Raw genomic sequence first — 19717 nt, 5'->3', positions numbered from 1 at the left:
CCAGAGAAACGGAAGGCAGAAGAGAGAACTGGGTCAGAGCAGATGTGGTTTGCTCATAGGCCTATTCTATGGCAAAGCCCAAGAAAGAAGCCCGGGAAAGGCGCACAAGGTTGCCTCCAGTCATGCCAACTGCAGCGTTTCCCACCTCCTGGCCTCCCAAATTCTGACACCCACACCTTTATAGCTAGAAATAGATGGGAAATTCATTTTCTTCTTTTTTGTTTGCTTGTTTGTTTGAGACAGGGTTTCTCTGTGTAACAGCCCAGGCTGTCCTAGCACTCACTCTGTAGACCAGGCTGGCCTCGAACTCAAAGAGATCTTTCTGCCTCTGCCTCCCGAGCGCTGCGATTCAAGGCGTGCGCCACCCGCACCCCCCAACTAATATGTAAGTCTTGGCCTGCCTTCCTACTCCTAAGGGTAACACTATGAAATTCTAGGACGAGTGTGATTGAACAGCATAGCTAGAGGCACTGTAGTCAAAAGGTCTGTATCCAAACCCTGCCCGGCATTTACTAGCTATGTGGTCCTTCAGCACGTGACTTAATCTCTTTGACCCTCACTTTCCTGTGCAGAAAGAGAAACACTCATCTTAAGGGCTGCACAGGTGATTAAATGAGCTGGCACAGCCTCTGCCCGCAGAGGAGCACGAGGAGCGCACAGCACGAGGAGCGCACAGCACGAGGAGCACAGCACGAGGAGCGCACAGCACGAGGAGCGCACAGCACGAGGAGCGCACAGCACGAGGAGCGCACAGCATGAGGAGCGCACAGCACGAGGAGCGCACAGCATGAGGAACGCACAGCACGAGGAGCACAGCACGAGCTGAAGGCACGAGAATCGCACACGGCAGCACTCTGCTCTCCTCGCCCTCACTCCCTGAGTTTGAGTGTGCATAGGTGTGGACGTGTGTGGGGGGAATGAAGCTATAGAATACAACAGGATTCTGGGAATGTCAAAGACATATGAACACACACACACACACACACACACATAATACACACCAAAAAAACCTACAGAGGCTTTTGACCAAACTAGACCCTTGTAGTGAGAGGCAAGAACATTTCTTTTTTTTCTCTATTGCTTCAGGAATCAAACCCAGGACACTGGAAGTGCTTTATCACTAAGCTACATCCTGCGGGCCATTCTTCTAGGCCTAAGAGGACCCTCTGCTGACTCTGCTTCAGGAATGTGGCCAATTTGCTTGTGTCAACCACAAGCACAGTGAAGCTGGAGTCTGGTCATCACCTTGTCAGGGAGCTGTGGGAAGGAAGAGGATCACAGTTTTCTGTCCACACCTGTGTTTTAAGTTTTGACTACATTTTATCTTATTGAAGTTCATGTGTGGATTCACAGGTGTCATAGTGGTATGTCTGGAGGTCAGAGGCTAACCTGGGGAGCCAGTTCTTTTCTTCTACCATGTGGGGCTCTGGAGACTGAATTCAGGGCATTAGGCTTGGCAGCAACTGCATTTACCAACTGAACTATCTTGAGGCTTTGTCTGATTTTTTTTTTTTTTTAAGAAGCACTGGCAGCTGGAGCCAAGCAACTAGGACCTAGCCAGAAACTACATGAACTCTTCTTTGCTTCTGCCACTCCCGTACCCAGCTGTACTCAGCAAAGTTCGTCCTACCCCAAGCTTTCTCTGACTGAATCTCTCCTGCCAATTAACTTCCACTCCTTCCAATCCACTCAGAACATACAAGGACAGGGCACACCGAGGGGCTTGCTCACCTGTAAACTGAGGACTCAGAGCCTGAGGGTTATGGATGATATCTTTCCAGAGCAGTTCAAATTCTGGTATCCTAGCAACATTCTGAAGTAATCTTACAAGGTCGCGGCCAATCATCAAACATTCCATGAACTGAAAGAGAGGATGGAGAATGGGAGCAGGAGGGAGAATAAAACCATGTACTGCTCACCTCCTAGAGGGAGGACAAAACAGCATGTTCTGTGGAGGGGAGAAAAGATGGCTGAAGGGACCATAACATGATTGCTTCTGGAGTCAAGGGGCTGGCTGCAGCTGTTCAGGAAGAGGCTGAGGCTGAGAGCCCTGAGGACTCTCACATCAATCAAGCCCCTCCCCACATGGAGCTGCTCTGATTCAATTCAAGGAAACTGAATTCCAAAAGTATGGGACCAGGAAGTAGCACCCCATGCATTCGACAGCACAGTTCATTATGGCCAACAGAAAATCACATGTTACACAATTATATGAACACATTTCCAAGATTTTGGGAGTTTTCTTTGGTTGTTGTTGTTGTTTTTCAAGACACAGCTTCTCTATATAACAGCCCTGGCTGTCCTGAAACTCAGAGACCCGCCTGCCTCTGCCTCCTGAGTACTGGCTGATTTTGGGGGTTTAAGACAGGGTTTCTCTGTGCAGTCTTGGCTGCCCTGGAACTTGCTTAAAATCAGAGATCTGCCTACCCTCAACCCCAAAGAACTGGGATTAAAGGGGTGTGTTTTGAAGTTTTTTTTTTTTAAAAAAAAATATTTATTTATTTATTATGTATACAATATTTTGTCCGTGTGTCTGTCTGCAGGCCAGAGGAGGGCATCAGATATCAGTTCAGATGGTTGTGAGCCACCATGTGGTTGCTGGGAATTGAACTCAGGACCCTTGGAAGAGCAGGCAATGCTCTTAACCTCTGAGCCATCTCTCCAGCCCCAAGTTGTTTTTTTTTTGAAAAAAATATTTATTTATTTATCTATCATGTATACAATATTCTGTCTCCGAGGGCGCCAGATCTCATTACAGATGGTTGTGAGCCGCCATGTGGTTGCTGGGAATTGAACTCAGGACCTTTGGAAGAGCAGGCAATGCTCTTAACCAGTGAGCCATCTCGCCAGCCCTGAAGTTGTTTTTTTAAGATTTATTTTTGTTTTTTTCATGTGTGTGTGTGTATTTGTTTTTTCAAGACAAGGTTTCACTGTGTGGCTCCCACTGTCCTGAATCTTACTTTGTAGACTAGGTTAGCCTCGAACTCACAGAGATCCACCGGCCTCTGCCTCCCAAGTGCTGGGATTAAAGGCGTGCACCACCATTGCCTGGCAAGGTTTACTCTTATGTATATCAGTGTTTTGCCCACATATATGTAAGCACTATGTGCCCAGAGGCCATTAAGAGTCCTAGATCCCCTGGAATAGGAATTACACACGGCTGTGAGTCACCACGTAGATGCTGGGAATCAAATCCATGTCCTCTGCATAAGTAGCATCTGCTTTAACTATTGAACTTATAAGATAACTGCTTTTAGCTTAAAATTTTCAATATGGCCAGTAGCCTCATAATAGTTAGATTTAGAATATCTCTCTTGGGAAAAACTATAGTAAAAAATACATAATCCACACAAGTAAACATGTCAATTACTTCCAGAACAGGTGGTGTTGATGTAACAGTGGACACATAAGAATAGCTGTTATCTGTTGTACAACAATGTAAATCAAAACTGACCAGAAAAACCCTGGATGCCAGCATTATTTGTGACATTTCTAAGAGCAAGGGGTATTCCACACCGACTCCTGTCCTTTGTTCCTGAGCTGTCTAGGGATGATGATGTAAAGACCACATCTGAACCCCCTGCACCTCTAACAAGGTGTCTCAGGCCCAGACACACAAAGGCCACGGAGTACCACTTCTGGGCACCACTTCCTCACACTGATCTCACCCTACTCCCTTACCCGTTCCCGAAGCAAGGAGATACAGAAGTCAACTTCCTTCTGCCGAAGGGTCTGGAGCTGGGCAGTCCCATGGTGGTCCACGATAAGTCGGAGGTATGTGTACACAGCCATGGCGATGAGGATGCTGCTCTTCAGGACCCACTCCCTGCAGAAAGGGAAGACACTGCACCTACCTCCCGCCCAGACCTGCATCTCAAGCTCATCAGTGACCACACACTGAGAATGGCTCTGTCCTTTGAGGGTTTTCCTCAGGCTGTTATTCTAAGAGTTGACTAAGGCAAAGGTGACTGATTTTCTTTACCAGACAGATGCCCAACAAAGGTAGGTGCTGAATGAAATCAACCTCTTACAACGTAAGAGCTTTCATAGCTGCCAATGGAAAAACTGTGTTGGTTGACTCATGCAAGCACCAAGGCCCGCCCTATGTGAGGCCCTTGGGACAGAGGCAAGCTGCACCTCTCCTGCTCTGCCACGGAAAATGCTCTCCATGTCAGTAGTTCTCTAAGTGTGACGCAAGGACCTCTGGGGATTTCAGGACCCTTTTAGGACCTGGAGTTCTCAGAACACATTGTGCTAGCCCTCTATCAGGCTTATTACAGTCAGCCATGCTACCAACCCCACCCTTAGATAACGAGTCACCTGCCCTAAGCCCTAACCCAAAATCTGGAAAGTGTTGCGCGGCGAGGGTGGTGTGTGACAGCTGAATTTAGATGGTAAAACCCATTTCCCTAGAGTTTAGATTTTCCCTGGAAAACAGTAATGAAAGCATTATCTGTTCAAAAGGGGCAAAGGAAAAGACACAGCGGGGAGGTTCCCAACTCTCTGATGCTGCCTTCAGTGCCAAGGAGTTTGTAATTGCTTTGACACCCCTGCTGGAAGGCTGAGAACTGGAGGAAGAGCTTAATTAATATAACCAGGCAACATCCTGATTCAAGAAAAGTAATCAAGCCACTTAATTAACTAAAAGATTATGGCCTTTTCTTCTCTTTTGATGTCTTCTCTTGTTTTTTTTTGAGACATGGTCTTTCTATATATATGGCCCAGGCTAGACTTGAACTCACAGCAATCTTCCTGCCTGAGTCTCCCAAATGCCAGGATTACAGGCATGCACTGCTATGCCCAGCACTGTCCTTGCTTTCATGAATGGGAATGCTAGCCAAGGACACATACTTCCCTTTCCCCCCACACCCCTAAAAATACTCGGAAAGGTTAGGGAAACAGGAAGGCAAGCTCGAACAGTTTAAAATGCAAGGTGTTCACGTTCACCAAAACTGTGAAGGGGCCGGGCAGCAAAGGGGCTGCTCTGTGATTCCTGTAAGGGAAATCCAGCTTTAAGGGATGACGGGACAGAATCTGGCACGAGGAACAGACTCTTGAGGAAGATTACTAGCAGAAGGAAAGGACAAACATGACACTAGGATGGCGCAATGACGAGAAGAGGAAATGGAAGTAAGGCTCTCTAGTCAAAGGTAGCAAAGAAATGAGAGCTGAAGAGAAGCAGAGGCCTAGTAATAAAGTCCCCCTGCTACTGTGAAGATGCCAGCCCCAGGGCAGCTGCATAACTGAACTCAGGGCAGTAGGTGGCGCTGCACAGCCGCCTGGGCAGAGCACAACTCTGTTAGGAAGAGAACCATTCTTTTAAATTGAAACAAATATGGACAATAATAGGCCTCCCAGTCATTTGGAGACTTAATGTCCTTTCTCTGAAAGAGATGCTAAAATGAAGATGTGGAAACTGGGATCCGAGCACCAAGGGAAAGTCATAAGCAAATGTCCACACTACAGCTGCCCTCACACCATTTCACTGTGTGTGGGGGAGGGCAGAGAGCCAAATGCGCCCCCCCTCATCGCCTTCTAACATGCTCCTCTGCTCTATATTGCTTCTTCACCACACTGCCCCTGTGCCATTCCAAAAAAGAGCATGTGCTGGATTGAGAAGCTTGGAAGGGAAGGCGAGGTACCTGCCAGGCTTGTGTGGTTGGCTGGCCCCCCTCTACTGAGCTCATTTCCCCCTCAGTTCCCCCAAAATATAAACATTCCAAGGAGGTCTGGGTCAAAAATAAACCCTTATCAGATGAAACCAGTTTTTCCTGGGCTCTGAGATATTTTAGCGAGGTCCTTCTTTCCCACTCCTCATCCCTTGAGACACACTGTGGCATCTGCCACCTTCCCACTGCATCAGAGCACGCTATAGCCATGAGCCTTTCTTCCCCACGTCCCATACCCACACCCCTCATGGCCGTGTCTGGCTCTTGCCCCACCCTTCACGGTAGACTCTACCTCTGCTCCGTCAGGATATCCAGAACACTTTCTGCCAACCAGATATTTTTGGCTGTAACATCGCCACCTGATTTCAAGGGGGTGGGAAGGGGAAGAATCAGAATACAGTAGCTCTATTAGCAACTCAGCTAAATGAACAAAGCTCATCCTGCCGGTCCACCCAGCTATCCCACCATTACTGCCCTGAATGCTAGAATAACCCTTCTCTCTTCTTTTAGGCTTTAGTTTCCCCTTTGCCTTGAGAGAGAAAGGAAAAGAAAGTTCCATTCTGCCAGAACTGCTACTTTACCAGAGCTGGGACTTTTCTACCACCAAGAAATGCTTTCTCTGTGAGAAGTGGTGTCTGAGACAGACAGAAGCCACAGTCTAGTGCCCGGACGTGAGGGTGGGATTCGGATCCTGACAGGCTTGGGGGTTATCTCTAGACATCAGTCTTTAGATCTTGCTACTGAACTTCCTGGAGCAGAATTAACATGTACTGTTGCCAGACAAAAATACTGGGATGAGAAGTGGGGCTGGAGTGTCAAACAGAAAAGGAAGTGCCAAGAAAGAATGAAAATACACAGCACACCAACGCTACACACCGCCCGGGGGCTCAGCCAGAAAACTCAGTGTTCCCACTGTCACATCACAAAGGCTAGGGGCCACACGCACCAAGCAGGAATATCAGTGTTAGAGAAAATCCTAAACAAAGGGCAAAGCACAGCCAGGTGTGATGGTGCATGCTTGGACCATCAGCATCAAGGAAGCTGATGCAGAAGGATTGCGAATTTGAGGCCAGCCCAGGCTACATTGCAAGACTTTTTCATTTAAAAAGGGAAGAAAACAAAAACAAAAACAACAAACCAAGGGTGGAGTAGAGTTGGCCATGGTACGATTTGGTGGTGGAGTGCTCGCCGAAACAAGCGAGGCCTTAGGTTCAAGTCTCACCACCGTAAGAAACAAAACAAAAAACAGGCACTGGTGGGTACTGGTAAAGTGGAGCTCCAGGGTCAGCCTCATTTTTACTTATTATTTATTTGTCATTAATACTTTGTTTCCTTTCTTGTTTTTAACAGGAACAAAAAACCCAAATCAAAACAACAACAACAAAAACCCAAACAAACAAACAAACAAACAAATCCCACAAGCAATCCCAAAAGCAGAAGAGATGGTCTGGGCAGATCTTTCCATATCCAATATTTCAGACAGATGTCACGGATGCCGAGATTAAAAAAACCTTAAATGTCAGGGACTGTTCTGTGACACTGTTCCTCAAACTGGCCCCAGCTAGTTGCCAGAATGACTAGGGAGCCAGTGTTTAGAAGAGGGGTGGAGCCAGGAAAAGCAGGAAGGCAGAGAGCAAATGGCGTCCCTTGTTTCTCCCTGCCCACCTTCCTGATCTAGCAGGCTCCTCACTCCAGAGTGGCGACGGCTAACACAGGCCGAACACCTGGTCAGGTCTTAATTTAGCAGGAAAGAAATCAAGGCAAGACTGATTCTAAAGCCCTCTGTGATTTTTCAATTCATTTTTTCCTGCAACATATGTGGCCAGAAGATCTCAACATTGGGGTCCAAGAACCCATCACTCACGCTCCCTGGGTACGTAAGCACCCTTCATTGCCTAAGCTTGTCTCTGGCTCCTTCCCTGTCCTCACACACTCCTGCCAACAAGCTTACCTGCAATCTGCTTCATAAATGTCATGCAAACACCGTCGGCTCCTAGAACTCCACTCTTCACCAGTTCTCGTACCAACCACACCAACTAACGGAGAGGAACAGACGTACAGGGCACAGACGTGAGTCTGTGAAAGGAGCTAACTAGGTCACCCACAACGTAGGTGCAGAGTAAAGGCTGCAGCCCACACCCTCTCCAGCCTATACCATGGAGTTCTTTTCCTTTCTTGTCTGGGGTTCGGGACTGGCCCCTCCTTATGCATGCTAAGCACATGCTCTAACACTTAGTCACACTCCAGCTGTCCTCCGTCTTTCCTGGCCTTACCTGAGTCCGGCAGGTGTCTTGCAACTTCAAGTACTTCTCCATGAGTAGCTGGTTGATTTTATTCAGGACAATGTTCATGCCATCACGACTAACCAGCGCCAGGTCCCGGTAACACTGTGAGAAGTAAGGTTTGTGAGCACACGGTGAGCAAGATCCTGACCCCACAGTCACCCAGCCAACCCAAGCCCAGCTCTTAAAAAACAGCAGGGGGATACTGAGTGCAACAGACACATTGCACTCTGGATTCTTCCTTCTACAGGCTCCTCCATTCCAAAACGACCCTCCGCTCTGCCTCTTTGGGTAGGGGAAATGACTCAAGATTCTCTAATATGGCTTTCAAGAAAAGCTGCTGGGCAAAGCTGCTAGCTCTGTCCCTGTCCCCCAGCCTCCCTTTTCAGGAAGTGTCAAGACTGTTTGATGCCACAAGCTGAGCAAACCCAGGTGGAAGCCATCTGCGTTACATCTGCCAGAAGAGTTCACTGAGAAAGGAGTCTGGGTGAAAGTCAAAGAGAAACCCAGAGGTTTTCAGACTTGCTCTAACCCAGCCAGATGCAGCAAAGGGAATGCTAAGGGACCAGGGTCTAGGAGAAAGAACAGAAATAAAACCGCACTTTCTAGCTTGATATAGTGGCACAGGCTTATTATCCCAACAGTTGGAGGGTCAGGGACGGAAATCACAAGTTCAAGGCCAGCCTGAGCTACAAAGTGAGACCCTTGCTTAAAACCAAAACCAAACACTTTCCTGTTTGCTTGAGATAGAGCTTTACATTGTAGCTCAGGCTATCCTGGAATTCACTATGTGTGGCAATTCTTTTGTCTCAGTCTACTGAGATTGCAGGGATGAACTATTACATTCACTCAAAACCAGACATGGTGGTGTGTAACTTCTTTTTCCCCACATAATTGATTTATTTTTATTTTATGTGCATGGTGTTTTGATTACATGTATGTCTGAGGGCATCGGGTCGTCCAGAACTGGAGTAACACAGTTGTGAGCTGCCATGTAGGAGCTGGGAATTGGATCCAGGTCCTCTGGAAGCAGCCAATGCTCCTAACCCACTGAACCATTTCTCCAGCCCTGGTAGCGCACGCCTTTAATCCCAGCACTCAGGAGGCAGAGGCAGGTGGATCTCTGTAAAGCCAGCCTGGTCTACAGAGTGAGTTCCAGGCCACCCATGGTTACACAGAGAAACCCTGTCTCAGGAAAAAACAAACAAAACAAACTTTAATTTTTTATTATTTACTTTGTGTGATGGTGTGTGTGATGTGTATGTGGGTCACAGGAAAACTCTATGGAATCAGTTTCTTCTACCTTTACTTACATTCCAGAGACTGAACTCTGAACTTGTCTGAGACAGAAATTATCAGGCTTGTGTGGCAAGTGCTTTTACCCACTCAGTCCACTTGCTGGTCCCTAAACATGAATTTTATTAACTAAATGCCTTTCTTCTTTTCTCTTGAATGCCAAGTACTGAAGCGGGGAGGTCCTTCAGCATCCTCAGCCCGGAGGTGGGGTGAGGGGTGGGGGGAGATAGGGAGTGTAGAAGTTTCTTCTGAGTCCCTGCTTCCCTTCCCCTTAGAGCTTTCCCTACACTGCCTCTTCAATGAGATCAGGCCTTAGGGAACCTCATTAGCTGCCTCCTGCAGCTGCTGAGTTCTATCCTGGTCTAGTCAAAGGGCAAAACTTCAGTAGACAGCTTCTTAGCCAGACAGAAACCTCAGAAGGCTGGTGCAGAGGTGGCATCAGATTAACAACAAACCAGGTGGTGGCAGCGCACGCCTTTAACCCCAGCACTCAGGAGGCAGAGGCAGGTGGATCTCTGTGAGTTCGAGGCCTATACAGAGACACCCTGTCTTAAAAAAAGTCAAAATAAAACCCACCATCATCACCACTACCAACAAAAAGATTAACAAAAAGCTGGGTGTGGAGGTTTGAGCCTGCAATCTCAGCATTTGGGCAGGAAGGAGGATCAGGAGTTCAGGACCATCCTCAACTACATAGTAAGTTTGAGGGCAATCAGAGCCACATGACACCTGGGACAAAAAGAAAGGGAGGAAGATAGCCAGAGACAAAATATATCATAATAGTGACACAGGGTCCCACCCCTGAGAAGTTGTTTGCACACCTGGAGTGGTGGTGCACACCTTTAATTCCAGTGCTCAGGAAGAAGAAAACGGGTCTCTGAATTCAAGGCCATCTTGGTCTACAGAGCAAGTTCTAGGCCAGACAAGGCCAGACAGAAACCCTGTCCTGAAAAACCAAAATCAAACAGATTTCATGCTTTTTTTCTCTTTTTCTTCCTCTTTCTTTTTTTTCTTTTCTTTTCTTTTTGGTTTCATTTTGTTTGGGCACTTTTTATCTTAGTGATTTGTTTGTTTTGATTTTCATTGTGTATATGTTTTTAAAATTTGTTTGTGATTTTTCTTTTCGAGACAGGGTTTCTCTCCATAGTCCTGGCTGTCCTGAACTCAAGAGGTCTGCCTGCCTCTGCCTCCCAAGTGCTGGGATTAAAGTCATGTGACACCATGACCAAGTAAACCTTAAATCCACTCTGAATTTCTGTCCAAAAGCAGAACGAACCCTAATAAACTCTTACAAACAGTCCTCTTGCTTAAAGCTACAGTCTCAGACAATACATTAAGGTCAGCCCTTATCAGCAGCTCCTGCCAGAGAAGGATACACAACTGGGCAGACTAATTCTTCCACCAGCCTGACCCAACTCAAGTCTGCAAATGACTTCTTCACCTAACGGGTCCTCCCTCATCTACAGCTGTGCTCCTCTTAACAGTAACGCTTGCCTAAAGAGGTCTGACCTGGGGACCCACAGGGACAGGATTTACTTAGAAACCTTCAGCATTTGACGAAGTTGGTGCAGTCATCAGTTATGAAAGCCAAAGTGAGATGGTTCAACTCCCTTCGGAGTACGGGCCTGCCACAGTGCAGAAGGAGTAGAATATTCTAGTCCTTACTAGACTCGGTGGCCAAACCCATGGCATAACATACATTTATGGTGTAGAACCCTGCTGCCTCTCACTGCCAAATCAGGTAAGAAAACAAAAGCAGCAGACACCGCCGGCTCCCCTCCCGGAGGAGGCTCCTGATTTGCCCTGGCAGACTTAGACCTCAGACTTAGACCTCATCTGAAACAACCCTCTCCAGAAGGCAAGGCTAATTTGCACTGAGATGACTTCGACTTTATTGTTTTGTTTATCTGCTGTAAGTTAAGTTTGACTCTGTAATGCAGACTGGCCTGGAGCTTCTTATTTACTTGTATACATGTTCGCCTTTATGAGTTTATGTACACCATGTATGTACCATTTCTTGGAGGTCAGATCCCCCGGAACTGAGGTTACAGGCAGTTGTGAACTGTGATATGGATTCTAGAAACTGAAGCTGGGTTTTCTGCAAGAGCAATAAACGCTCTTAATTATTGAGCCATCTTGTCAGTCATTTTTTATTTTTATTTATTTGTTTGTTTTGTTTCGTTTGGATACAGGGTTTCTTTGTATATTCCTGGCTGTTCTGGAACTTGCTCTGGAGACCAGGCTGGTCTCAAATTCACAGGCCTCTCTGCCTCCTGAGTGCTGTAATTAAAAGCATGCGTTACCATCACTCAGCCATTTTTATTTTTAAAGACTTACTTACTTATTTAACTTATTGGCTTGGTATTTGATATGTAGCTCTAACTGATCTTGAACTCAAGGCAATCCTCCTATCTTAACTTCTCAACTACTGATCTTATAGGCACGTATGGCCATGCCCAGTTATGGGAGTAGAGGAAACCAGGGCTCGAGAACTGGACACCTTCTGGGATCTTGGGAGCCTGCCCTCCCCTCTACCATAGGTTATGAGGATCAAACTCAGGTCATCAGGCTTGTTTGACAAGTCCAGCTATCAGCTGAGCCATCTCACCTGCCCTTCAGTCAGATTTTAATTATAATATCTATAAAAATATACACAAGAGGAAATGAACTCATAGCCCTCACTTATCCACCTCCTTCTTTGCCAACGTCTTTAAAATCAGTGAGCTCATGTTACGGCTCAGCACCATCAAGTCAACATCACCCATTTATCTCTAAGAATCTGGGTGATAGACTCAGCCCAAGATGAAATCCCAGCACTTGAGAGGCTGAGGGAAGGAGTTCTAGGTCAGCCTGGGACACATCTCAAAAGGAGAAAGAAGAGAATGCCAAAAAGCACAAATAGAATTCTACCTAACAAAGTTCAAAATGATTGGCCTTTCTCCTGGGAAAGCAAGACTATGTGAAGAGCTGCTGTTCTACCCCTTCATTTCCACGGGCACCCAAGCTGGCATCAGAGAAGTATAAACACAGAGGTTCCCACATCCACAGATACTTCACTGATGTAAGCATCTCTGCCAGGGTACCAGGAGCATCCCGCCTGTATCCCTTCGAATGAGTTTCCTTTGGTTATCCCTGAACAAATGACAACATATCTAGGTTCCACGGTACCTTACAGAGGAACTAGAGGAACTCAGTCTAGAGGGAGGGAAAAGCTAAAACGCCATACAGGTTTCAGACAGATCAACTGATAGAGCGGAACACAGTAGGTAAAGATAAAGAGTGCATCTGTTTCCTTCCACACCAGCTGAGATCAGTGAGAGGCCAAGAGCCAAGTACCTCACTCTTCTCACTCCCTTCAGATGGTTCCAGCAAAATCTAAACTTTAACTATTATGCCAAGATTCAAAAGATACAAGGTTGCTGGACAGGGGCTATCTGGAGAAACAGAAGAATTAATTTATAAAAAGAACAGAATCCTGAGGAACTATCTCGCCTGGTCCTGAGCCTCCCAGGAGCCTCTTCTGTTTATGAAAAGGCCACGCTGGTCTCTGGCAATACTCATTAGGAAGTCAGACTCCACTGTGCTCCCATGTTTTCTTAATCAGTATATTAAGCTATTTAGTCTAAAGGTTACATGCTACGATTTACAGCCTGCACTCTGTTCTTCTGGGTAAGAGCTCTCACAGACTCAGCTGTCCTTTATCTCTTCCATCCCCCAAATGCAGACCTTTGAGCTTCATGTCTTACACAAAAAACTTAACATTTATGTCATTCATATTCTCCTAACTGCTTTTTCTTGCCTTTCAGCTTTAGAATGTGAGGACTGAAAGGACACAGCCAGAGACCAATGAATTCACTGAGAAGAGACTTGAGATCACATTTGGAGAAGAAGGTGATGAAGCTCTTGTCTAGAATGTGATGCAACTTCAGTTAAAGGGTAAAGGTCCCACAGATTCATCAGGACCCAGGGAAGAGAGCAGGCGCCTTACCTTCTGAGCTTGGGCAGGCTCAGTGAGGACAAGAGTAAACAGGCCTAGACAGATCTCCTCATGCTGGGGGGGTCCTTTGCACACCTGGGAGGGAAGAGAGAAAGCAATTAGCTGTTACTCACATGTAGGAAGTGCAAGCACAGTTTCTCCTAAAATTCTTGGGACTCTTGAGTAACACGGGGTGTGGGGGGGCAACTCTCAAATATGTTGACTTCCTTCTCTTAAAAGGAAGGAGGCAGCTATTTCAGGAGGCGAGGAAGGGAAAATGTGCTGCTCTCTGACCACCTGAGCTAGAGCCAGAAAATCCCAGAGTGCGTAAGACGGGAAAAGCACAGGAGTGGTAAATCCTGCAATGGAGACGGACCTACACCAATCGTGACCACGGGCAACCACAGAACCTCTGGTGCTTCAGCACAGCAATGACGATTCCTGATAATTCACAAGTAATACTTAAATACTGACTCTCTAAGAGTCCTCTAAATTATTTTCAACTATTATTTATTTGTTTATTTATTTTTGGTTTTTCAAGATAGGGTTTCTCTATGTAGCTTTGCAATCTGTCCTAGAATGAGCTCTGTAGACCACTCTGGCTTCGAACTCAGGGATCCACCTGCCTCTGCCTCCCGAGTGCTAAGATTAAAGCCATGCGCTACCACTGCCCAGTAACTATTATTTATTTTAAAGTATTTTTTTCAGTTAACATACAAAGCAATAGGATTTACTACAGCATCTTCACACGTATTTCACTATTTAAATTTTTAGTATTACTTTATATATATATATATATATATATGGTATTGTATATGCGTGTTATACATGTATGTGTTGTATGCATATGTTCAAGGAGGCCCGAAGTAGACGTTGGGTATTTTTCTCTCTCAATCTCTACCTGTAGCTTCTGAAATAAGGTTTCTCACTAAATATGAAGCTCATAGATTTGGTTATGCTGGCCAGCCAATGAGCTTGAAGAATCCAACTGTACCCACCACACCTCATCCCCAGGCTACTGTTACATGTATGTATAGCCACTCTGATGGAGGAGGGTCATCTGTCTATGTGTTACTTTCATTGGTTAATAAAGAGACTGCCTTGGCTTTTAATAGGGCAGGATTAGGATAGGTGGAGTAGACTGAACTAAATCCTAGGAGGAAGAAAGCAGGGTCGAGAGAGCCACCAACATGAAGCTGCCAGGTCAGACACGCTGAATCTCTCCCAGTAAGCCACGACCTCGTGGTGATATACAGATTATTAGAAATGGGTTGAATCAATATGTAAGAGTTAGCCAATAAGAGGCTGGATATAATGGGCCAAGTAGTGATTAAAAGAATACAGTTTCCGTGTAATTATTTCAGGTAAAGCTAGCCGGGCGGGTGGTGGGAAGCGGAAAGGTGAGATGGTCTTTCAAGATTCCTGACTCATGAAAAGAGTCTGTGAGACATTCTGCAGGACATAGAAAAAAGTGACTGAACTGCCTTTGAAATTTCCTGCTTCATGGAAATGTCTGCTGGATACTATGGGCCTGTAGGCCGAAGATGGATGCCCCAACGGTACAAAAGAACTTTGGATGACTGTCCAGGCAGTGAGATGTCTCTGTCATTTCTAGAGTTTGGAAGTTGCTTATTTCTTGTTTGCTTAGGTAATATTATATCCTTCTGGAGTCTTTGATGGAGTTGAAGAATGGTTAGTTATAGTTATATTTTTCCTTAGATATGATAAAAGATAAAATAGATATAAATATTGTAACTGGAATTCTTGCTTGATAACTGTTTTGTTATATGTAATTTTACTATGTGAAAGCTAAAGCCTTTCTTTTTTGTTTAAACAGAAAAAGGGGAAATGATGGAGGAGGGTCATCTGTCTATGTGTTACTTTCACTGGTTAATAAAGAAACTGCCTTGGCCCTTTGATAGGACAGAAAATTAGGTAGGCAGAGTAAACAGAACAGAATGCTGGAAGAAGGCAGTGAGGCAGTCGCCATGACTCTCCTCTTCGAGACAGACGCAGGTTAGGACCTTTTCCAGTAAGCCACCACCTTGTAGTGAGATACAGATTATTAGAAATGGGTTAGATCAGTATGTTAAGAGTTAGCCAGTAAGAGGCTACAGATAATGGGCCAGGCAGTACTTGAATGAATACAGTTTCCATGTAATTATTTCAGGTAAAGCAAGCCGGGCAGGTGGTGGGAAGTGGCCCGCCGTTCCTTTTACACCACTCCTTTTAGAGATGACCAAGGACCCAAGCTCAGACTGCCATGCTTGACTGAGCCATCAACCTAACCACATGACCTAAATTCTTTTTCATTAATTAATTAATTTCTGTGGTGTGCATTTGCACACACTGTCACAGCATGCCCATGGAGGTCCAGGACAACTTGGAGGAGGTGGCTCACTGGACTCAGGCAGTGAAGCCTGGAGACAGATACCCTGACCTTGTAAGCAAAGTTGTATATTGCTGCTATATGAATTCCTCACATGTGCTAGTTAAAACTATTTTAACTGCACAGATTTACAGAGAGGAAAAGATAAAACTCATGTAAGAAAGATTTGCAGGCTGGGTGGTGGTGGCACATGGCTTTAATCAGGGCATTCGGGAGGCAGAGGCAGGAGGATCTGAGTTTGAGACCAGCATGGTCTACACAGTGAGTTCTAGGACAGCCAACGATTTGCAAAGAAATTATAAGACAAGCCGGGCGGTGGTGGCGCACGCCTTTAATCCCAGCACTCGGGAGGCAGAGGCAGGCGGATCTCTGTGAGTTCGAGGCCAGCCTGGTCTACAAGAGCTAGTTCCAGGACAGGCACCAAAAACTACAGAGAAACCCTGTCTCAAAAAAAAAAAAAAAAAAAAATTATAAGACAAGCATTTTCTTTTCATTTAAAAACGTGTGTGTGTGTATATGTGTGTGTGTGCGCGCGTGCGGGTGCGCATGCACATACATGATGAAGCATGTAGAGGAAGATTTGCTAGTGTGACTTCTTACCTTCCACCATGTGGGCCCCAGGGAACAAACATGCTGTCACACTTGACAGAAGGAATCACTATCTGCTAAACCAAATTGTTGGTCCCATGAGTTAGTATCTTTTTTTGCCAGGTATAGTGGCATATGCCTTTTTGTTTTGTTTTTGGAAACAGGGCTTCTCTGTGTATCCCTGTCTGTCCTGGAATTCGCTCTGCAGACCAGGCTGGCCTCAAACTCAAAGATCAGCCCACTTCTGCCTTCCAAATGCTGGGATTACTGCCTGGCGCTCGCTCTCTCTGGTTTGGCACACGCCTTTATTGCCAGTACTTGAGAAACAGACATAGGCAGATCTCTTTAAGTTCAGCCAGTACAGTGTAGATTACATCAAGTTCCAGGTGAGCCAGGGCTGAGACCAAGTCTAAATAAATAAAAGTTTACAAATTGTCAAAGAAAATCAGAGGACTATTCTTGAGAGTCAATCCTCTCTTGCCATCCTATAGAATCCAGAAATGAGAACTCAAGACTGTCGGGGCTGCGTGCAAAGCCCTTGACCGACTGAACCACCCGGTCAAACAAAAACTGAGTTGTTATATATAAGTCAGGCAAGACAGCATAAGCTGTGATCACGTACTTGAGAGGCTGAGGCAGGACCCTGAGTATGATGCTGGCCTGATCTCAGAAAAAAAGGCTCTAAGAAATAAACTGTCCTATTGGGAGAGCAAAACCTCACTTCAGGAACCAAAATGTGAATTCAGTCCCTTAAGTCCTGGCTACCATCTTTCCTCCTTCCTGTCTGCATCTCAGAGCTTCCCCAAGCAGAACGGATGTAAGGATATGGTACTCACATAAGCGTTGAGGGCATCGTTGGCTTCTCGCTCAGAGACACCAGTCGTCATCGACGTCACAATACTCATACACCTTTCCAGCCTCTGTGGGGGGATGGGAACAAGTGGGGAGTGCGTTATAACACAGCCTATGAAGTACTTCTGACCCAAAACAGTTCAACACTTCAAGCTTGATCATTCTTCTGCTATTGCTTAAAAAAGAAACACTCTGCACTGAATGGCCACTAACAACTGTGAGAACAGCAGCAATAACAGCTGACTCTGGCCAGCATCAGCACCACCACCACTGTGTACTACAGCTAGTGGGCAACACTTCCAGGAAGGACAAAGTCATAAAAATTAACAATGCTGACTTTCACAGGAAAATAGCACACGGAGGACAGCCTGGAGGACGTCACCAAAGGTACAGTAGGGCAAACTGGCACCATTTGCCTCTAAGACTAGGAAAGTCAGGTAAGTGGTGCTGGCTGTAGTCCCAAGTAATTAGGAGGCTGGGATGGGAGGATTACTTGAGCCCAGGAGTTAAGAACAACCTAGTAACACAGTATGGTCATCGTCTGTCCAAAAATAAATGAACAAACATGAAGGTGCATACCTGTAATCTGGGTACTCAAGAAGCGAAGGCAGGGGGATTTTGAGTTCAAGGTCAGCCTGGGCTGCATAGCAAAATTTTGTATAATTTTTCTTTAAATTTTAAATATAAAGTTACCAAAAACCTAAGACTCTTAACAGTCAAACATAAAAAGTATGGAACTTGTTTTCATTTCTGAATTGAGCAAGCCAACTTTATAAAAAGAATTTAAAACATAATCAAAGGTTGTGCATGCTTTTAGTTTCAGCATTTGGAAGGCAGAGGCAGGTGAATCTCTGTGAGTTCAGGGTTAAGTAAAGAAACCCTATCTCCAAAAAAAGAAAGAAAGAAAGAAAGGGAGGGGTAAAAAGTATATACAGAGAGAAAAGTAACAAAAGGAGGAATTTAAAGCTGTAGCTCAGCAGCGAGATGATCATGTGCAGCCCTGAGATGGGGCTGGGTGTGGTGGTGACACCTGCTAGCCCAGCACTCAGGACAAAAGCAGGACTGCTGTAAATTCTAGGCCAGCTGGACCACCAAAGAGAGACTGTGTAGGAAAAACAGTAACAACAACGTAGGAACCAAACACTGACGTTGGTACAACAATGCACGTGGGATCATACTTCAGGCAAGAGCATCAGGAATGCAAGGCCATCTTTGGCTACAAAGCATTCAAGACAGCCTGAGTTATGTGTGACCCCATCTCACAACATCAAAAGAAACAAAAACTTAAAAGAACAACAACAAAAACCCCCCTAAGGGCCAGGCAGTCGTGACACATACCTTTAACCCAGCACTTGGGAGGCAGAGGCAGGCAGATCTCTGTGAGTTCAACTGGTCTACAAAGCAAATTCCAGGACAGCCAGAGCTTTTACTAAGAGTAACCTTCTTATAAAACCAAACAAACGAACCCAAAACAACCTGAACATACGTGAGCTTTGGGCTCGGGCCCTAGGCGGCAAAGAAAAAGCACTGCAGTGATGATGGCGATGACCCTGCTGGCCACGCTCTGAGGCGATGACAAACACCATGCGAAAGGTGAACAGAAAAGACAGAGGTTCTCGACGTCCACCCTGGTAAGAGCCCAGCATGATGGGACTGAAGAGCTGGCTCAGCAGTTTAGCAATCTGGCTGCTTTTGTTGAGGATGCAGGTTCAGTTCCCTGCACTGACACAGTGCAGGCAGCCATGAAGGCAAAATACTCATACGCATAAAATAAAAATAAATCTTAAGTTCCAGGATAGCTCAGTCTACAAAGTGAGACCCTGTCTCAAAAAAACAAAACAAGGGCTGGAGAGATGGCTCAGAGGTTAAGAGCACTGACTGCTCTTCCAGAGGTCCTGAGTTCAATTCCCAGCAACCACATGGTGGCTCACAACCATCTGTAATGAGATCTGGTACCCTCTTCTGGTGTGCAAGCATAAATGGAAGGAATGTTGTGTACAAAATAGATAAATAAATCTTTTAAAAATATATATATATAATATTAATAAACCTTTTTGTTGCTCTCGTTTTTTTGTTACAGGGCTTCTTTGTGCAGCCCTGGCTGTCCTGAAACTCACTATGTAGACAGAACTGGCCTTGAACTCAGAGTTCCACTCATTCTGCTTCCAGAGTGCTGGGATTAACAGCGTTCCCCACCGTGCCCAGCAATAAATCTTAGAAAAGAGTTTAAGGTAACAAAGGGTAGATTTGTGTTCTGAGAGGAGGCGCTGATGGGTCCAAACCTAAGTCTTAAACTGCCTGGGTGTGACATCTGCCACTTTCCCTGACAGCAGGCCAGACCAGCAGGTTCAGCCTTAATAAACAGCAAGGACAGACTTGTGAAAAGGAACTGTGCGGTCACATGGAAAGTGACCTGTGAGCTCGGTGAGCCATTATCACCCGGTTTAGCTCCTGTATAAGAAAAGCGTGGGAGGAAAACCTGAGGCTGGGCTTTCTTTCTTATCAAACCTTGTCCCTTTCTACGAGAGACAGTCACCAGGGACTGGAGACCAACCTAGCCGATGGCTAAGTCTTGCTGACACCGTCTCCAGCCTAGATGAACTGCAGCTTCAGAGTGCAGAGAGATGGTGAGTAGCAGCGACCTAAAGCTCCACACACTGCTCGG

The 19717-nt window shown here is 45.8% G+C and overlaps 1 protein-coding gene across 2 annotated transcripts in view; it reads right to left on the bottom strand.

Moving 5' to 3' along the window:
* Positions 1–19717, bottom strand: part of Ints3 (integrator complex subunit 3) — a 43411-nt gene that overhangs the window by 17591 nt on the left and 6103 nt on the right. For both annotated transcript variants that reach the window (XM_087897315.1, XM_087897316.1), the window contains exons 2-8: positions 17037–17120; positions 13236–13319; positions 7943–8056; positions 7621–7705; positions 5962–6028; positions 3682–3826; positions 1732–1861 (exon numbers count right to left, since the gene is read on the bottom strand). In XM_087897315.1, coding sequence (XP_087753441.1) covers positions 1732–1861; positions 3682–3826; positions 5962–6028; positions 7621–7705; positions 7943–8056; positions 13236–13319; positions 17037–17120 — 709 coding nt within the window. The remainder of the gene's footprint in view (positions 1–1731; positions 1862–3681; positions 3827–5961; positions 6029–7620; positions 7706–7942; positions 8057–13235; positions 13320–17036; positions 17121–19717) is intronic.

The sequence above is a fragment of the Myodes glareolus genome, chromosome 17, assembly GCF_982192425.1.
Source record: "Myodes glareolus chromosome 17, mMyoGla1.1, whole genome shotgun sequence".
NCBI classification, from domain to species: domain Eukaryota; kingdom Metazoa; phylum Chordata; class Mammalia; order Rodentia; family Cricetidae; genus Myodes; species Myodes glareolus.
Note: the sequence above shows the minus strand (reverse complement) of the source record. Positions and strands in the feature narration are given on the sequence as shown.